The sequence below is a fragment of the Suillus bovinus genome, assembly GCF_016758785.1.
Source record: "Suillus bovinus strain UH-Sbo-P2 chromosome Unknown EDB93scaffold_44, whole genome shotgun sequence".
Classification (NCBI taxonomy): domain Eukaryota; kingdom Fungi; phylum Basidiomycota; class Agaricomycetes; order Boletales; family Suillaceae; genus Suillus; species Suillus bovinus.
Genome location: NW_024542100.1, coordinates 12,547 through 28,887, shown reverse-complemented (window position 1 = coordinate 28,887; position 16,341 = coordinate 12,547). Strand labels below are relative to the sequence as shown.

The 16,341-nt window shown below is 49.6% G+C and overlaps 5 protein-coding genes across 5 annotated transcripts; 4 read left to right on the top strand and 1 right to left on the bottom strand.

Moving 5' to 3' along the window:
• Positions 1–2,879: 2,879 nt before the first annotated feature.
• EDB93DRAFT_1105414 (uncharacterized protein) lies at positions 2,880–3,860 on the top strand (the record flags this gene model as incomplete). Its single annotated transcript, XM_041447498.1, has 7 exons — positions 2,880–2,975; positions 3,044–3,112; positions 3,149–3,256; positions 3,309–3,557; positions 3,604–3,654; positions 3,709–3,766; positions 3,811–3,860. The coding sequence occupies 7 exons, from the start codon at positions 2,880–2,882 to the stop codon at positions 3,858–3,860; spliced, it is 681 nt and encodes a 226-aa protein (XP_041305819.1).
• Positions 3,861–7,372: 3,512 nt separating this feature from the next.
• On the top strand, positions 7,373–8,492 carry EDB93DRAFT_1157298 (WD40-repeat-containing domain protein). Its single transcript, XM_041449928.1, has 2 exons — positions 7,373–8,161; positions 8,218–8,492. Exons 1-2 carry the CDS (start codon positions 7,395–7,397, stop codon positions 8,222–8,224), a joined length of 774 nt encoding a protein of 257 aa, XP_041305818.1. The 5' UTR covers positions 7,373–7,394; the 3' UTR covers positions 8,225–8,492.
• Positions 8,493–8,503: 11 nt separating this feature from the next.
• Positions 8,504–11,229, bottom strand: EDB93DRAFT_1157295 (P-loop containing nucleoside triphosphate hydrolase protein). The gene is made up of 8 exons (XM_041449927.1): positions 10,966–11,229; positions 10,760–10,919; positions 10,055–10,710; positions 9,764–10,006; positions 9,396–9,713; positions 9,299–9,348; positions 9,032–9,244; positions 8,504–8,983 (listed from the first exon to the last, which is right to left on the bottom strand). Exons 1-8 carry the CDS (start codon positions 11,166–11,168, stop codon positions 8,922–8,924), a joined length of 1,905 nt encoding a protein of 634 aa, XP_041305817.1. The 5' UTR covers positions 11,169–11,229; the 3' UTR covers positions 8,504–8,921.
• A 2,611-nt stretch (positions 11,230–13,840) lies between these two features.
• On the top strand, positions 13,841–14,643 carry EDB93DRAFT_1241557 (eukaryotic translation initiation factor 1-like protein; the record flags this gene model as incomplete). The annotated part of the gene is made up of 5 exons (XM_041451889.1): positions 13,841–13,901; positions 13,957–14,064; positions 14,116–14,237; positions 14,295–14,373; positions 14,426–14,643. 5 exons carry the CDS (start codon positions 13,841–13,843, stop codon positions 14,641–14,643), a joined length of 588 nt encoding a protein of 195 aa, XP_041305816.1.
• A 440-nt stretch (positions 14,644–15,083) lies between these two features.
• On the top strand, positions 15,084–16,202 carry EDB93DRAFT_1157268 (uncharacterized protein). Its single transcript, XM_041449926.1, has 3 exons — positions 15,084–15,544; positions 15,602–15,721; positions 15,774–16,202. Exons 1-3 carry the CDS (start codon positions 15,185–15,187, stop codon positions 15,918–15,920), a joined length of 627 nt encoding a protein of 208 aa, XP_041305815.1. The 5' UTR covers positions 15,084–15,184; the 3' UTR covers positions 15,921–16,202.
• The last annotated feature ends 139 nt before the right edge of the window (positions 16,203–16,341 follow it).

The following is a 16,341-nucleotide window of genomic DNA, read 5'->3' as shown; positions in this document are numbered from 1 at the left end:
GCATTGCGACTGGATCGGATGATTGTACTGTGCGACTCTGGGATGCAGCGACGGCGAAACCAGTAGGCGAGCCCATGCGGGGTCATACTCACAGGGTTAGCTCAGTGCCGTTTTTGCCGGATGGGACATGCATCACGTCTGGCTCGTACGATAGCACTGTCCGGTTGTGGGATGCAAACATTTTAGCCCATTGGTGAACCCTTATTGGGGCATACTGAGTCGGTTTACTCAGTCGCGTTCTCGCCGACCGGAACTCGCATCGTGACAGGTGCGCGGGATAACACTATTCGACTGTGGGATGCAGCAACGCGGAAGCCAGTTGGTGAACCCTTACAGGGGCACACTGATTGGGTCAACTCAGTATTGTTTTTGCGGGATGGGACTCGCATCGTTTCTGGTTCAGATGATCAGACTGTCCGACTGTGGGAAGCTGCGACAGGGCAGCCGGCTGGTGAGCCCTTGCTGGGACATACTGATTGTGTTATGTCAGTCTCGCTCTCTCCGGATGGGACTCGTATCGTATCTGGTTCGGCCGATTGGACGATTCGGCTGTGGGACGTAGCGACGAGGAAGCCTGTCTGTGCGCGCTTGGAGGGGCACACTGATCATGTTCATTCAGTTTCGTTCTCACCGGACGGAAGCCGCATTGTGACAGGTTCGGGGGATAGGACTGTCCGGCTGTGGCATGCGGCAACAGGGCAGCCAGTCGGTGAGCCCTTGCTGGGGCACACCAATGTTATCTACTCCATCTCATTCTCTCCGGATGGGACTCGCATTGCGAGTGGTTCTGCAGATCACACTATCCGACTGTGGGACGCAGCTACAGGGCAGCCAGTTTATCAGCCCTTACAAGGGCACGCCGATTCGATTACCTCAGTCTCGCTATCGCCGGATGGGACTCGCTTCGCGACTGGTTATTTGGATGGTACTGTCAGGCTGTTAAATTCAGTGACAGGGCAGCCGGTCGGGGAGCCTTTGCTGGGGCACACTGAAAGGGTTTTCTCAGTCTTGTTCTCTCCGGATGGGACTCGCATTGCAACTGGTTCTGCAGATACGACTGTCCGGTTGTGGGATGTGGCGACGGGGAAGCCTGTCTGTGAGCCCCTAGAGGGGCACACTGATTGGGTGAGGTCAGTTTCGTTCTCGCCGGATGGAAGTCGCATTATATCAGGTTCGGGTGATGAAACCGTCCGGCTGTGGGATGCAGGAACGGGGCAGTTGGTCGGTCAGCCCTTGCTTGGCCACACTTCAGCAGTTTACTCAGTCTCATTCTCGCCGGATAGGACTCGCATCGTTTCTGGTTCGGCCGATCAAACAATCCGGCTGTGGGATGCAGGAACGGGGCAGCCGGTCGGTCAGCCCTGGCTTGGCCACACTTCAGCAGTTTACTCAGTCTCATTATCGCCGGATAAGACTCGCATCGTTTCTGGTTCGGCCGATCAAACAATCCGGCTGTGGGGTGCAGGAATGGGGCAGCCAATTGATGGGCCCTTGAAGGGGCACATTGATTATGTTTTTTCAGTCTCGTTTTCGCTGGATGGGACTCGCATCGTTTCTGGTTCTGGTGATAAGACTGTCCGGCTGTGGGATTCAAGAATGGGGGAGGCAGTTGGTCAGCCGTTGGAGGGGCACGCTGGTTGGGTCTACTCAGTATCATTTTCATCAGATGGGACTCGCATTGTTTCTGGTTCGTCCGATAGAACAATCCGCCTGTGGGACGCAGCGGCGGGGAAGCCAATTGGTCAGCCCTTGGAGGGCCACACTGATTGGGTCACATTAGTCTCGTTCTCGCCAGATGGCACTCGCATCATTTCTTGTTCAGTAGATGGGACTGTCCGTCTTTGGTATGTGATGATTGAAAAGTCGTTACAAGACCATGCTGAAGAAGACTGTTCAACGTTTTCCCCGTATGGCAATTGCATTCCACATCCCACAGTAGTTATCCTCACACCCAACATTGCGAGCCATGACTTCATCTGTTTCTCATCCGACTTGACTCATGCACTGTGCGACACTACTGAACTGCTTGAGGGTGCCCCCCATGATGACCGCAGATCAACATTTGCTCTTCTTGGAGACGATGGATGGATGAAGGGACACACTGGCCGGCTCTTATTCTAGGTACCACCCGCTTCGCGAGAGGCATTTCGATATAATCCTTGGACTGCATTTGTGATGCCCAGAGGTGTTGAGCTTGATCTGAGACACATGGCCTATGGGCAGCACTGCCGCAAGGAGTGAGTTTCCAGTGTGTTCTGTTGCTCGCAATTAAATAATGCGATCCTTATAGCTCTTGATCACGATGATCAACTTGAAGTTGTTCTGGAAATTTGATTTTGGGAGATTCCTAAATCATTTCGTCGAGTACGATACGTAGTGTACAGTTACTCCATCGTCTATTATATATGTAGCATCGTGATTGCATTTGAGTTTGTAGCAGTACTTTTGAGCGAACAGCGTGTTTGAAATGTAACCGGGTGATATTTTCGAGGAACAATGGAATGATGGTCATCTGACGGCTTGGTTGGCGAGTCTAGTGAGATGTTTGCTAGGGCTGCAGCGGCCTAATGATTCAAGACGCCTTAGTTAGAACAACACAGTTAACTTGAAAATGCGCCTATACTCAACCTATACTAGTACTGAATGTGTTGACATGTGTGTGTTCGGCGTATGCAGTGTGTGTAATTTTTTGAACTGATCCAGCGCCATACGCTTCGTGGGAGTTCCGTAGCGCCCACCCAATGCTCAGTGCCTGAAGCCAATACAGCAGTAAATGCTGCCTGTTGTGTATTTACATAAATGGCTTGGACCAACCCTTTCTCCAACTTTTCGTCGCACTCTACTCCGGTCAGACTAATCCTCATCCTCAACTATTAGCCATGACCGGGAACGATGAAAATCGATCAGGGGACTCGAGGTCACTTTTTCCTCCAGTCATCCAGACTTTCGATGAAACAAACACTGTTGAGCGCTCGGTAGGTGGCTGATGTCCATGAAGTTGAGGCGCTGACTCTTGTTAATGCATCTTTTCTCTGATGTCTAGGGCCGACCCCGTGGCAAAGTTTGTCGGTTTCTGGGCAAGGTTACGAACGGTGTAATCACAAAGATTTCTGTGAGTCGGTATCAATGTTGAGTGTATTGAGATCAGGCTGATATCATACGCAAGCGCTCGAACCTGAAGGATTCACACAGCCGCGACCCTGTTCCCCCAAACGTCGATCACGAAGGTTCATTGATTCCGAATATTGAACTTGAAGTAGGTGACATTCCAGTTTCTACTCTCTGTCAAACTTCTGCTGGCCACACAGGTTCAGCCTGCCACCGTTCAAGATGCTTCTGCTGGTGTGAAACGAGGTACCGATCCCCAATTAGTGACCACAGCACTTCAGGATGCTCGTGATGGTGCAGATCAGATGAATGCACTCTGGGGACCTGCGGGATCCATAGTGTCTGCAGGCCAAAATGCACCAGCGGCTCTCGATAATATGGGCAATATGGAAGTCACATATCTTCAACCCCTCAGGATATTCGACACTCTGATCGGGGAGCTTGCGAATGTATGATCTCTCCTCCTCATCACAACTGGACTATACCGTCCTGCAGGTACATCCGTATGCAAAGATGGCACTGGGTGTGCTATCTTGCGCATCGAAAGTACGTTTTTCTTTGCTCTTGTTCAAATTTCCTGCTCAGTTGTCCCACACGCAGATAATCATTGCTCAAGCGGATCGCGACGAAGCGATACTCGACCTCTACAGAAAGTTGGGTCAAGTGTATAGCTTCATCACCCAAGACGACACGCTTCATCAGATTTCGTCGATGAGCACCATCTTGGGACAGATCTCTCAGCAGACCCTTGAATGTGCCCATTTCATCAGGGATTACTCGGAGAAGAAAAACTTTTGTGAGTCTCTCCAAGAAGTTGCTACACTTCGCAGATTTTCAAACTTATCATAGGGAAGAGACTTGGAAAGAACGTCGTCTCGGAAACAGACGATACGATACAACGCTATAACAGCGTGTTGGATGCGCTCATGCAAAATTTCCGGGACCAAGTTGCTCGCGACGTAGCCATCTACATACACCGTACAGGTAAGGGTTCAGACATGCTTCTGACTCGACGATCATTCATACTTCTACAGGCGAGATACTGGGCCTCAGTGGTATGGCCTATGCGGAGGCCGCAGGACTAGATACCAGGAAGCGATGCTTGCCAGGGACACGCACGGACATTCTCTCCGACATCATGGGATGGATCAACGACAGTGTAGACGACGTTCCACGCGTCCTGTGGCTATCCGGCCCTGCCGGAACGGGTAAATCAGCCATCGCTCACACGATAGCTAGCTCGTTCATCGGGGTGGGCGGCCTCGGTTCTTGTTACTGCTTCGACCGAAACACAGAAGATCGCCATAAAAAGGTTTTCTCCACCATCGCGCGCGACCTGGCTGACCGTCACCCGGAGATGAGACGAGCATTAGTGGATGCAGTCCGGAACGCAAATGCGCTCAAGACCACGGCGGATGTCGTACAGCAGTGGCAGAAACTCCTTATGGAGCCGCTAGGGAAGCTTTCTGAGTCGCCCGTGGGGCCTGTCGTGATCATCATCGACGCACTGGACGAAAGTGGCAAGGCAGCGGAGACACGCAGCGACGTTCTGCGCATTCTTGCCGGTAAACTTCGAGACCCAACCATCACTCACATCACGAAACTCCCCCAAAACTTCCGGATCATTGTCACTTCTCGTCCGCTCCAAGATATAGAAGCAGCGTTTGCAGGTGCTCAGCATATTCGACGGATGTCCATGGACAACATTTCGTCAGTCACTGCCGAGCGCGATATCAACGCTTACATATCAAACGAGCTGCAAGGACTTTCAGATTTTGAGGGCACACAGTTCGGAGCGCTTGCTAAGAAAGCTGATGGCTTGTTTGAATGGGCACGTCTCGCCTGCAAATCCATCAAAGCACCCCCTCCTGGCTTATCCCCAATGGAGTCCTTCGATGCTGTGATGTCCCGCAATGCCGCTGAGGGGGAAAACTTGTTGTATGACATGTATCAGTTCATCTTGACAGAGATCATGCGAATAGACAAATCTCCACTTTCCACGTCTCAGCACAAACAACTAGCAAGATTTCGCTCCGTGATGGGACAGATCCTTAGCGCAGCTGAACCCCTCTCTTTGAATTCCCTGAATGTTATGCGGAGCCATTTTCCAGACAACAGCGAACGTTATAAAGTCCAAGTCATGGTCGAACATATGGGATCCCTGCTCAGCGGCACCACCGACTCATCCACACCCATCCGACCCCTTCATGCCTCCTTCCGCGATTTCCTCACAGACCGTGAATGCAGCGGAGATTTCTTCGTCGACGTGTCGAAGGCACAACGAGACCTTGCTTTCGCATCTCTTCGAGTGATGGAACATGAACTTTCATTCAATATCTGCGATCTAAAATCTTCATATCTCTCCAACTCCGAAGATCCCGGCCTGCAAGAACGAGTTGAGAAATGCATCCCCCGACATCTATCCTATGCCTGCCAATTCTGGCCTGTCCACGTACAAGCCACTGACTTCGATCCAGACCTCGCCACAGAAATAAAATCATTTTTCGACCACGAACGACTGTTCTTCTGGCTGGAGGTGCTCTGCCTTATCAACACGCTAAGCAGCGCAGTCCCCGCCCTTCCGCTTATTGCCAAGTGGTTGAAGGTGAGCACATGGTTACTGAACGTCACATAAAATGCTTACCAAGGCGGAATCACAATTACAGGGTCAGACCGGCTACGAAGATGCCTCGTCCGCTGCAACGGACGTGCAGAGATTTATTCAAATCTTCGGTAGCATCATCTTGTACAGCACACCTCATCTCTACGTATCAGCACTGCCGTTCTCGCCTGTCAACTCTGCGCTATCCAGAATATTTTCTGCGCGGTTTCCCAACACTCTTCATCTGGCATCTCAACGTGATATCAACTGGACGACTGTCCAGACAGTGATCAGCGGACACACTGATTGGATTAGATCAGTCTCATTCTCGCCGGATGGGACTCGCATTGCGACTGGATCGGATGATCGCACTGTGCGGTTGTGGGATGCAGCAACAGGGCAGCCAGTAGGTGAGCCCTTGCTGGGGCACACTGACTCAGTTCGCTCGGTTTCATTCTCGCCGGACGGGACACGCATTGCATCTGGCTCGGACGATCACACAATGCGGTTGTGGGATGTAGCAACCTGTCAGCCCATCGGTGAACCCTTATTGCAACATACTCGGTCGGTTTACTCAGTCGCGTTCTCGCCAAACGGAACTCGCATCGTGACAGGTTCGGGAGATCACACCATTCAACTGTGGGATCCAGCAACGCGGCAGCCAGTTGGCGAACCCTTACGGGGGCACGCTGGTAGGGTCAACTCAGTGTCGTTCTCGCGGGACGGGGCTCGCATCGTTTCTGGTTCACACGACAAGACTGTCCGGCTGTGGGATGCTGCAACAGGGCAGCCGGCCGGTAAGCCCTTCAAGGGGCACACTTCTCCAGTCCAATCAGTCTCGTTCTCTCCGGATGGGACTCGTATAGCAACTAGTTCTGCAGATATGACTGTCCGACTGTGGGATGCAGCGACAGGAAAACCTGTCTGTGCTCCCTTGGAGGGTCACACTGATTGGGTGAGATCAGTTTCGTTCTCGCCGGACGGAAGTCGCATCGTGTCAGGTTCAGATGATGGAACTGTTCGGCTGTGGGATATAGCAACGGGGCAGCCAATAGGTAGGCCCTTACTGGGGCACGCTTATTGGGTTATGTCAGTCTCATTCTCTCCGGATGGGACTCGCATCGCAACTGGTTCTACGGATACCACTGTCCGACTCTGGGATGCAGCTACAGGATCAATTCGTCAGCCCTTGCAAGGGTGCACCACTTCCATCACTTCAGTCTCGCTATCGCCGGATGGGACCTGCTTCGCGACTGGTTCGAAGGATGGAATTGTCCGGCTGTTGGATGCAGTAACAGGTCAGCCAGTCGGTGAGCCCTTGCTGGGGCACACTGATTGGGTTCTCTCAGTCTCGTTCTCTCCTGATGGGACTCGCATCGCAACTGCTTCTGCAGATAAGACTATCCGGGTGTGGGATGTAGCGACGGGAAAACCTTTCTGTGAGCCCTTGGAGGGGCACACTCATTTGGTCAGGTCAGTGTCGTTCTCGCCGGACGGAAGTCGCATCGTGACAGGTTCGGATGATGAAACCGTGCGACTGTGGGATGCAGGAACTGGGGAGCCAATTGGTGAGCCCTTGCGGGGCCACACTTCTTCAGTCAACTCAGTCTCGTTCTCTCTGGATGCGTCTCGCATCGTTTCTGGTTCACGTGATGGGACGATCCGGCTGTGGGATGCAGGAACGATGCAGCCAATTGGTGAGCCCTTTCGGGGGCATACTTATTCAGTCAACTCAGTCTCGTTCTCTCCGGACGGGACTCGCATCGTTTCTGGTTCGCGTGATGGGACTGTCCGGCTGTGGGATGCAGGAACGCAGCAGCCAGTTGGTGAGCCCTTGAAGGGGCACACTGATTGGGTCTATTCGGTATCATTCTCACCAGATGGAACTCGCATCGTTTCTGGTTCGATCGATATGACCGTCCGGCTGTGGGTTGCAGTGGCGGGACAGCCAATTGGGCAGCCATTGCGGGGGCACACGTCTTCGGTCACATCTGTGTCGTTCTCGCCGGATGGTACTCGCATCATTTCTTGTTCATTCGATGGGACCGTCCGACTCTGGTATGCGACGATTAGGAAGTCATTGCAGAACCACGGCGAAGAAGACCGTTCATCATCCTCCCCGCACAGCAGTTACATCCCACATTCAATAGCGGCCATCCCCACATTCAACGCTGCGAACGATGCCTTCATTTGTTTCTCATCCGACTTGACTCATGCACTCTGCGACACTGCTGAGCTACTCGCACGCACCCCCCTTGACGACCACACATTTGTGCTGGGAGACGATGGATGGGTATTGGGACCCAATGAACAGCTCTTATTCTGGGTACCACCTGGTTCTCGAGAACCGTTTTATAATTCCCGGACTGCATTAGTGGTACCTAGAGGTGGTGTTGAGCTTGATTTGAGTCAGATGGCACATGGGACACGCTGGCAGCGCTGCTGCAAGGAGTGAGTCTCCAGTATTTGTTTCTATTACTTGGAGCTAATCAATTCGGTCATTGCAGATCTTGAATACGATTTTTTGATTTGCGGAGATGCCTGAGACACTTCGTCGAGTACGATATGCAGTGAACAATTAATCTATTGTCTATTATATACGTAACATTGGATTCGAGTCTGCTATAGTACTTCTGAGCGAACGTCATTTTAACTGAGTGACAGATTTTTCAGGGCGGGTAGGCAACTTCACAGCCTCAGACCCAGCAGGTTCGGGCGCCTGCCATCCGAACCCAGTAGTATGAATGTGATTATGTATAGTGAAAATTATAATGTAGGCTGCGAAGGAAAGGGAGTGGTGGGTGGGGAAAAGAAAATTCAAAAGGCGGCAGGCTGCAGACAGGGCGCCAGAGTGTAGCCTGGGCGCTGCTGCACAGCCGCTACATGAAGTCCCCTACACTTATACCTGGCTTCGGAGCAGAATTCTCAACAATCTGATCATCGCAAATACTGGCTACATTAAACGTGAATTTTCCTCCTAGCTTAGGGCCCACTTCAGTAGGGACGATCGTCAACAAACCATCTATAAGCGAAAACGTGGCCTTGAACAGGAGAAACACATATATGTAAGATCCAGCTAGTTGTGCAACAATCGAATGAGAAAGGCGCGTCTACAATGACAAAACATGTGTGTGGCCCATGTAAGGGGCATAATGTATGGTGTGTACATATACTTCAATGTACACATGAAACCGGACCACTAGGGCACTCGCTATGTCTTCCCTTTAGAGGTAGTCTTGCTGATGAGCTTGGCCTTTTCCAATTGCGCCTCACCTGCATGAGAATTAGCACATGATCAGAAAACGGGGGGCGAAACCATACTGTGCTTCACAAGGTTCTTCTTATAGTCGACGATGCTAATATCCTCCTTTGTTAAATTGCGAATGGTCTTATCAGCGACTTCCCAAAGCTCCTCAGCAACTTGACTGATCAAACGGAAGTCGTGTGATACGATTACCACGCCACCTTCAAAGTCCTTGATTGCAAGCGCAAGTGCATCGATGGAAGCCATATCTAAATGGTTCGTCGGCTCATCTGTCTCGTCGCTGATCAGCGGATTGTCAGGAAGCGAGTGACAAAAGAACAAACCAAGAAGTAGGATATGAGGATGTTCCATCGCGAGCTGCGCGAATACCACTCTGAATGTCTGTGAGTCTGACATCACCATTCATATCGGACTGCTTACCGGTTTCTCAAACCGTCCGACAAATTGCTGATGACGCTCGTTTGGTGCGCACCGCTCAAGCCAAAACGGCCGAGCTGCTGCCTCCACGCCATAGCGTCCTTCTCGGGGTACTTATCGTGGAAGAGCGATTGGAAGTACTCGATCGGACTTTTGTCATATGGTAGCTGGTCCGCGCTGTGTTGGCTGTACTTGGCAAGTTTGAGCGCAGCATGCTTGGAAACAGTGCCTTGAGAAGGTTGTAGGACACCAGTGACGAGGTTAAGGAGTGTCGATTTTCCAGCACCGTTCGCACCGAGGATGGCTACACGAGAGTCCATACTACATACGAGTGAGCTAGACAAGACTTAAGATGGAAAGAAAAGACACACTCTATACCGAATGATAATTTTTTATACAGATAATCTTCAGGCTTGCCCGAGTAGGAGAAGGCGACTTCGTCAAATGCAATGATGGGAGGAGGGAGTTTGCGAATATCCTCGAAGTGGAAGCGCAGCGGCCGAGGTGTCTCGACTTTTTCGATGAGTCCCGCCGCCTCCATCTTGTCGATAATTTTTTGTTTCGACTTAGCCTGCTTGACGAGGTTGGCATAAGTACCAGCGGAAGCGATGAACCTGATAGCGTCCAGTTAATGGTGAGCTGTGAGGAAAAGATAGACGTACTTTTTGATGTGGGCTATTTCTTCTTGCTGCTTGTTGTATGCCTTCATCTGATTCACCTCGTTCTCCTGCTTAGTGCGTACGTAGGTGGTGTAGTTACCGGTGTAGTAAACGAGTTTCTTCTTCATCGTCAAATCCATGATGTTAGTACAGACCGAGTCCATGAAATCTTGCGAATGCGAGGTGATAACGAGAATGTGGTTGTATGTTGATAAATATGCTTCAAGCCAGACGACGGCGCCGAGATCCAAGTGGTTCGTCGGCTCATCAAGAAGGAGCAGATGTGGCTTAACAAAGAGTGCACGCGCAAGGGCAACGCGCATACGCCAACCACCACTCATATCTTTTGTAGGACGGGCCATCATAGCCTGGCTGAAGCCAAGACCGTGGAGGATACTGCCAGCCTTGGTCTCAAACGTATTTGGATCCATCTCCTCGAGTTCCTCGTACGCGGCCTCCAGTGCAGCGTCATCAACATCATCTGCGATGCTAAGATCTTCGATGCGCTTTTCGAGTTTAGCGACCTTTTCACGAGCGGAGGCCACGATAAAGTCAACGGCATTGACATCGGATGGTTCTGCCTCACCACTGACGAGGTAGATGTCAATGTGTGGCGGAATTTCAATGTCACGCTCTGCGATGGATTGGAGGAATGTAGACTAGAAGAAATGTGTAAGATCGTAAAACACAGGGAATATGAAACTATACCTTTCCAGACCCATTCTCACCCAATAGACCATAGCGTTGTCCATAGTTGAGGGAAATTTCTGCACCCTCGATGAGCAGACGACCATGGAATGATAACGTATAGGAATCGATTTTAATATCTCTGCCTTTCACGTCTGACACAAGCACTCCCGCTGCACTCCTATAGCCAGATCAGAATCCTCTATCATAATGGATATGATACACACCTATCGGTGGCGATCTGGAGCTTGGCCATGGATGTCAGGTCATCTGTGCTGTTGGCGGCAGAAATGCTGGTGAGTGGGGTATGGGACATGCTGCCTGGCATAGAGTCATTTGGTGTAGATGTCGAAGTTGTGCCATTTTGCTTTGCAGATTGCTTTGCGGCCTTTTCTGCGAGTCTCTTCTGCTTTGACGCTGAGGGAGGCATCGTGAATGATGTGCACGATGCGAAATCAATTTCTTGCAAAGATTATGTTCGGAGTTCAAAGATTTATGATCTAAGATTTGATTAACGAACGAATTTTGATTTATGATTATTTGAATTATTACATAATAAAACGCTCTTGCTTGAAGACCACACCCATCCTAGTATGGCGTCCACATCGGTTGAGGACCAACATTATTTTCGGCTTCGACTCCATGGTGAGTTGTGCTCTTGTATATTGTAGCCTCCCCCTGACGTACATTTAGTCCAAAATCCTGCTGTGTAGATAACTCACTTGGAAATGTCTCTATTCTAACGCATCTCTGAATTCAAATCGCAGTGTCGATATCTCACACCAGTGTCGCATAAGCGAGAGTATTATGCAGTCGTACCATAAATCGATTTTCTTCAAATAAAAAGAGGAATTAGCCAGGCGTACTCCAGTGTGTGATGTATTTTGGAAGTTTAATTTGTCGCTTAGTGCTTGTGGCAATCTGATTCACTGCAAATGAGTACACGTAGGCTTGACATAGGATTTCAGAATCGGGGACTTCGTGAAACACGTGGCTTTGGATCACTGAAGCGTTCCTAGGGTCTTTATTGCCATCATGTCTTATTCAAGTCCTGAAGGACAGCAATACCAGTTGTCAAGGACGGGTCAGATCCAATGATCAAGTGTAGGTGTACATGTGCTACAGGTTGCAACTATGCAATGGGATCTTGAACTCTTCCTCCGGATCTGAGTCCCAAGGACTGTCATGCAGGTGAATCTATTGTTCGAGCGCGCGCAGGCAAGTTGATGATTGTATATCTGAGACTCGACAAAGCATCCTGCATTCAAATGCTAGGTGTATCATTCCCTGTCCTACGGAGCGACACAGAATATATTGGTGATCGAAGAGACCAAGAACTCTGAGGTTCGAAGAAGGGTCCTCAAGGGCTGCCCCATCTGCAGGACGTCGTTAATGCTGGGATGTGCTCCAGTCATCCAGGTTGAATAATCAAATATGACTTAGTACTATTAGTCCCTGTACAATCGACATGCGTATGTTTCACCTCCATGACCCGGACGTGAACTAGGTATACTGAACGAAACTGACCAGTCCGATCTGACCTCGAGGTTATCAGTTTGCACATTTTCAACTTCCTATAGCACTGTTGTTGTCGCACCGTGGGCTGTGAAACCGAGAGAGGTCACGGTTACTCCAAGTTTGCAGCTCACCGGTGGCACTGAGACAAATAACCCTCCTGGGTCGCCTGAGGGTTGGTCATAGGTCTGGATCAAACAAAGCGTTGTACCTGTTATATTGACGATGTATCTTTGTCAGCAAGACCTTTGGTATCCTGAGTCAAAAAAAAGAAAAAAGAATAGACAGCCTCCCATAAATCATGATCTATTCGTCTCAAAAACTCGAAGTATGATGAAATTCCCTTATCCGCACGACGATCGTTGAAGCTTTGAAGAGGTAACAGTACAAATTGGTATACATCAACATTTAGAACACGCACGTATGATTTTCCATCTTCAAAATCCTTGGACCAGAGCTGACGTCTTCAAACGCAAACGAAAAATTTGATTTCAAGCAGAACAAACCGCGGCAGAGAACGGGGTGCTTGTTAACATTTCTCAGTTTCCCATCTTCCTGTTCTTTGGTTAGATATTGTGACCGTCTCGACTCACATGCTCCCGAAAAGACTGGTCACTTGGTGTTTACCGATATCCGGAATTCAACGCGGTTGCAATCCCGGAATATCCACAGTGATACACCATTACATCATAATGACGGAAGGTAGCAGGTTTATGAGCTCCTTTCCAACTACTCTTGCCGTGGTATGGCGGTGCATTGCTGCCCAGCTTCAGCTTCTTCACGTGCGCTGGCCTTTGAAGATACTGGATGCCGAAGAAGGCAAAGAGGAACACTTGCACGTGGCCACACCCGCTCTAAAACCCCAGCCTGCGAACTGGATTCTATGACTCGTCGCGATTAAACGGAGCGCCCGTGTTTGTGGGGGCGCGTTGGGTGGGTACATCGTGCACGGCGCCGACGTCATCTGCAAGAATTATGCGGGCCTGTTCAATCTTAGTACGCACTCGATCTATCGGCTATGGGCGCTATTGGCTATGAGGCAATCTGGAGACAACAGAGGGTCCTTGTCCCTATCGACGAAATCAAATTGAGGGGACTAGACCTTGTCAGTGTTTAGATGCGTCTGAGCGCAACCCTGTCATCCACCCTAGATTCACCAGCAGATCCTGATGAGCAAATGGGACCACTGTATGAGCTACCTGTGACAAAGCTCCACCTCCACCCGATGACGTGTGTCCGGAGAGACCAGCTTTGTGTCTGTCAGGAACACTGTTGACTTGAAGCGGTCACTCACATTTAGCGCCCAGGAAATGAATTTTACCTAAACAGATGTTCCAAACGTTTCGATAAGGTAGAATCTTCAGGAAGAAGTCACTAAGAAATTTCTTGAGAGCTGAAAAGCTGTATACTAACAGTGCCACAAACTGCACGGCGTAGTTGATAGTATGGCGAAGACTGGACACTATTAGTTTGGGCTTTCGGAGTTTGAAAACCGGTCAACGGTTGACCAATTTTTCCGTTTGACCGCCATGCCGAAACTGCCTAAATCGTGATGAGCCTATAAGTCACGTACTATCTACCGATATCATGTCCTCAGACCAACAAGAGCCCCAGGCTGTTCGTCCGTTAGAGATCCTGTACTGTCAAAGTAAACACGATTTTCATTATTTGACCCGTATTACTGATGTACGTCAATTTCTTAGTCTGTACATTTCCTCCCGAATACTGTGAATTTGGCTCTAGCTTGACCAGATGCAAGGAATGGCTCCAAGGAGCACACGCTCAGCTTTTTGATAAATACTACTCAGATGGTAAGCATTGCATCTCAGAACTAGTTTCTACTAATCACGATGATCTTGAAGAGGCTCTCCAGTCAAAGATTGGTACTCTCAGCTTGGAGGCGCAGGCAAAGCTCGAGAAGGATAGTGCAAAAAAGGAAGCAAAGGCTGAGGCAAAAGCGGATGCTGCGCTTAAGAAAAAGATGGTACGTCCTCGAGTCGCTTGGATCGCACATTCATCACTAAGATCCATCCACTGGCAGGCGTCGCAAGTGTCAATTAAACGCATCGAGCGTAACAAGCGGAAACATGTTACAGCTATCCATGGCCTTGAGGCATTTGGTACGCTTATCGTTTTGTAGGCAACTCATTTAATGAAATAAATTGCATCTAGACATTGACTTGAAGAAAGCTGCTAAATTTCTTGCTCAGAAGTTTGCTACTGGGGCATCTGTCACCAAGAATGCTCAGGGACAGGATGAGATCGTGGTGCAGGGAGATGTATCAGACGATGTTATGGAACTTATTGAAGGCGGAGCTGGTCCATTGAAGGGTGTGCCTGCGGACAATGTTGTGATCGTTGAAGAGAAGAAAAAGAAGGCTGCTGAATGATTGTATCGGTTGAAGTCTGTGGTTGTACTACTTAAATTTTCATAGCAAATATTGATTAGTATCCATTGCAACGCCTGCACGTACTTGTCATCGAGTTGTCTACACTCGTGATTGTGATTTTACCGAGGGTGTAAGTATCATAGTAACTACTGTGGGAATTCACAGAAGACCCTCGGAAGACAAGTCGGAGACTGCCTCGTGTCGACTTATCCTTCTCACGTCACATACTGTGCATGTTCGAAGCCATAGGAGGGCCTCGCTGTCTTCAAAGCAGACATTTATGAAAGAACTCACATCAAAGCATAAATCAAAGAGTTCACGGACAAAATGCCGCACAAAAGAGACGCACTCGTAAGGCAACTTCCTACAGCAATCGCTTTGACTACATACCTTTGATGGTTTTGGCTCGAGCCACCCATATGTGTTTTTTTCGCTCTTTGACATACGATGGTATAAATTGAAGGTTAGTTCTACATGTCCTATCGTCACCAAGTACTCATCCCGATAATCTCTCTTCCTGCATACGCATCACTTTTCTACGATGTCTTACATGAACCCTCTTCATCCCCCTGTTCCCAGCAGCGTTCACTCATCATATACCGCCCTTGCTGGTGCCTGCTCCGCGTATCAACCTCCCTTCGCTCAAACTATGCCGCACACCCACCGACGCCTGCCTCAGGCGCCATTATCGAAGGCGCCGACATCTCGTCGTTCCCCTCCTTGCCCTGCCGTCACATTTGACCTTTATGGGGCCCCCTCGCCTGGTCTTGGCATTCCTATGTGTGAGCTGCTCGCTCGTTCAGGAGGCGCACTGGAACGTATGCTCGTCGGTGCGAATGACGGCGTCGGTGTTCAAATGAGCGGATCTTTTGGCTTTCGCAGAGTCAATCTCAAGATCTTGGTAAATTAACTCATGTCGTGCATTATTTCCGTTGTCTCATCTCCATCTTCACTTTAGTGGCCAGGATATGAGCATCTCGATCGCACTTACCCCGTTGATATTCATACTCCAGCTGGTCCTCTCACCCGCACGCAACTCGCTGTGCAAGTTGCACGTGCATTCGCGCGCTTCATCGAGGTTTGCCTTTTCTCTAGTTTCCGTCATGTTCACACTCACAATATTTCCGCAGGAACTGCAAGGTCACCCCCCTGCACAGCACGGCGCCAGTTGGCGCTTTGGAAATGGTGGAATTAATTTTAATCGCCTCATACTTTCCGCGCTTTGGAACGTCTATGATGACGTATGGCTGGCTGAGGTTATTGTCGACTTTCGTTAAGCGGAGTCGTGGACTTGATTCATTGGTTGTTGCCGCACGCGTCTTCTAACACCTAACACTCATGCACTTGTAGCCCTAGGTATTTTGTTTCTTACTGTAACTTTTACTTTGTCATAAAGTGTCTTCTTATGATACCCCATACTTCCTCACAACAGACTCGTACATATTCAACCTTGGGACCATAATTATAACTCGTGTATCTAAACATAGATTTGTGTATATATATACATCTACCTTCCTCGTGCTGCCAGCACATCTCAATTTGCAGGTGGTCGATCCTTCGTTCTACAACGAAATCTATCGGCTGAAGTGCATCCAATTCTGACTTCAATGCTTTGAGCGTCAATTCAGCCTCGCTTGCAAGATTTTTGGGGGTTCGCTTCCGAGGCGCTCATGGGTTATAATCACGTTACATTATCAA

Excerpts from the sequence above, each read along its gene's own strand:
- EDB93DRAFT_1157298 (XM_041449928.1), top strand. The coding sequence starts at position 7,395 with ATGCAGCCAATTGGTGAGCCCTTTCGGGGGCATACTTATTCAGTCAAC.
- EDB93DRAFT_1157295 (XM_041449927.1), bottom strand. The coding sequence starts at position 11,168 with ATGCCTCCCTCAGCGTCAAAGCAGAAGAGACTCGCAGAAAAGGCCGCA. Across the intron at positions 10,920-10,965 it reads CTCCAGATCGCCACCGATAG|GAGTGCAGCGGGAGTGCTTG; the intron begins GTGTGTATCATA and ends ATCTGGCTATAG. Across the intron at positions 10,711-10,759 it reads GTGAGAATGGGTCTGGAAAG|TCTACATTCCTCCAATCCAT; the intron begins GTATAGTTTCAT and ends CATTTCTTCTAG.
- EDB93DRAFT_1157268 (XM_041449926.1), top strand. The coding sequence starts at position 15,185 with ATGTCTTACATGAACCCTCTTCATCCCCCTGTTCCCAGCAGCGTTCAC. Across the intron at positions 15,545-15,601 it reads GAGTCAATCTCAAGATCTTG|TGGCCAGGATATGAGCATCT; the intron begins GTAAATTAACTC and ends TCTTCACTTTAG. Across the intron at positions 15,722-15,773 it reads CATTCGCGCGCTTCATCGAG|GAACTGCAAGGTCACCCCCC; the intron begins GTTTGCCTTTTC and ends ATATTTCCGCAG.